This window comes from Procambarus clarkii, unplaced genomic scaffold (assembly GCF_040958095.1).
Source record: "Procambarus clarkii isolate CNS0578487 unplaced genomic scaffold, FALCON_Pclarkii_2.0 HiC_scaffold_2197, whole genome shotgun sequence".
NCBI lineage: Eukaryota > Metazoa > Arthropoda > Malacostraca > Decapoda > Cambaridae > Procambarus > Procambarus clarkii.
This window is the reverse complement of record NW_027191206.1, coordinates 7,231-8,314: the sequence shown is the minus strand read 5'-3', so window position 1 is coordinate 8,314 and position 1,084 is coordinate 7,231. Positions and strand designations below refer to the sequence as shown.

The 1,084-nt window shown below is 35.4% G+C and overlaps 1 protein-coding gene across 1 annotated transcript; it reads left to right on the top strand.

The window, feature by feature from the left end:
* Positions 1-461: 461 nt before the first annotated feature.
* LOC138362633 (dynein axonemal assembly factor 3-like) lies at positions 462-848 on the top strand (the record flags this gene model as incomplete). The annotated part of the gene is made up of 1 exon (XM_069321072.1): positions 462-848. A coding segment is annotated over exon 1 (387 nt), but the record flags the coding sequence as incomplete, so codon positions are not given.
* Positions 849-1,084: the final 236 nt, after the last annotated feature.

Genomic DNA, 1,084 nt, shown 5'->3' with positions numbered 1-1,084 from the left:
TATATATATATATATATATATATATATATATATATATATATATATATATATATATATATTAGTATATTTTGGTAGTAGTCTATGACCGAAAAAGTAAGATTAATAATTCTAACACGAATTTTCTCAATGTTTCTTATGTTTCTTTTCACTGTCGATGGTAATTGAAAAATCAATTCTCCAAAATTCATTTTTATTTCTAGTCTGACGCGACACTTTAACGCGTTTCGTAATAACTTATTACATTTTCAAAGACTTTAGTTTACACACACACAACTATAACCTGCAAACACTAAACAGAGTTCTTACTATGCTATAATTCAAACGGCTTTTAATTTTATATACCTGCATTTGGGTGAGGTGATATGTTACAACAGTTTTGGATGAGGTGAAAACAAACTTTCAACACAAGATAGAACACGAAATATTGGGTAATATTGGGTCAATATAAAGGGGTAGATATCATGTCTCCCAAGGTAAATATCATGTCTCCCAAGGTAGATATCATGTCTCCCAAGGTAGATATCATGTCTCCCAAGATAGATATCACGTCTCCCAAGGTAGATATCATGTCTCCCAAGGTAGATATGTCTCCCAAGGTAGATATCACGTCTCCCAAGGTAGATATCACGTCTCCCAAGGTAGATATCATGTCTCCCAAGGTAGATATCATGTCTCCCAAGGTAGATATCATGTCTCCCAAGGTAGATATCATGTCTCCCAAGGTAGATATCATGTCTCCCAAGGTAGATATCATGTCTCCCAAGGTAGATATCATGTCTCCCAAGGTAGATATCATGTCTCCCAAGGTAGATATCATGTGTCCCAAGGTAGATATCATGTCTCGCAAGGTAGATATCATGTCTCCCATGTCGTTCCACCACGGGCGAAGTGGGATTCCAATCATATACACGACCTCCCACGTTTTCCCTAGACGAATTATACCAAAATTCAAACACTAATATAAACATACACGTAACTTAAAAAAAAACGCACATGCGTTCATTTTGAACGCGTTTATGAACGCAATAAAACTTCGGGGAATTTAGTGGAACAAAAAAAAAATATTCGGTCAACCGGAATCTAC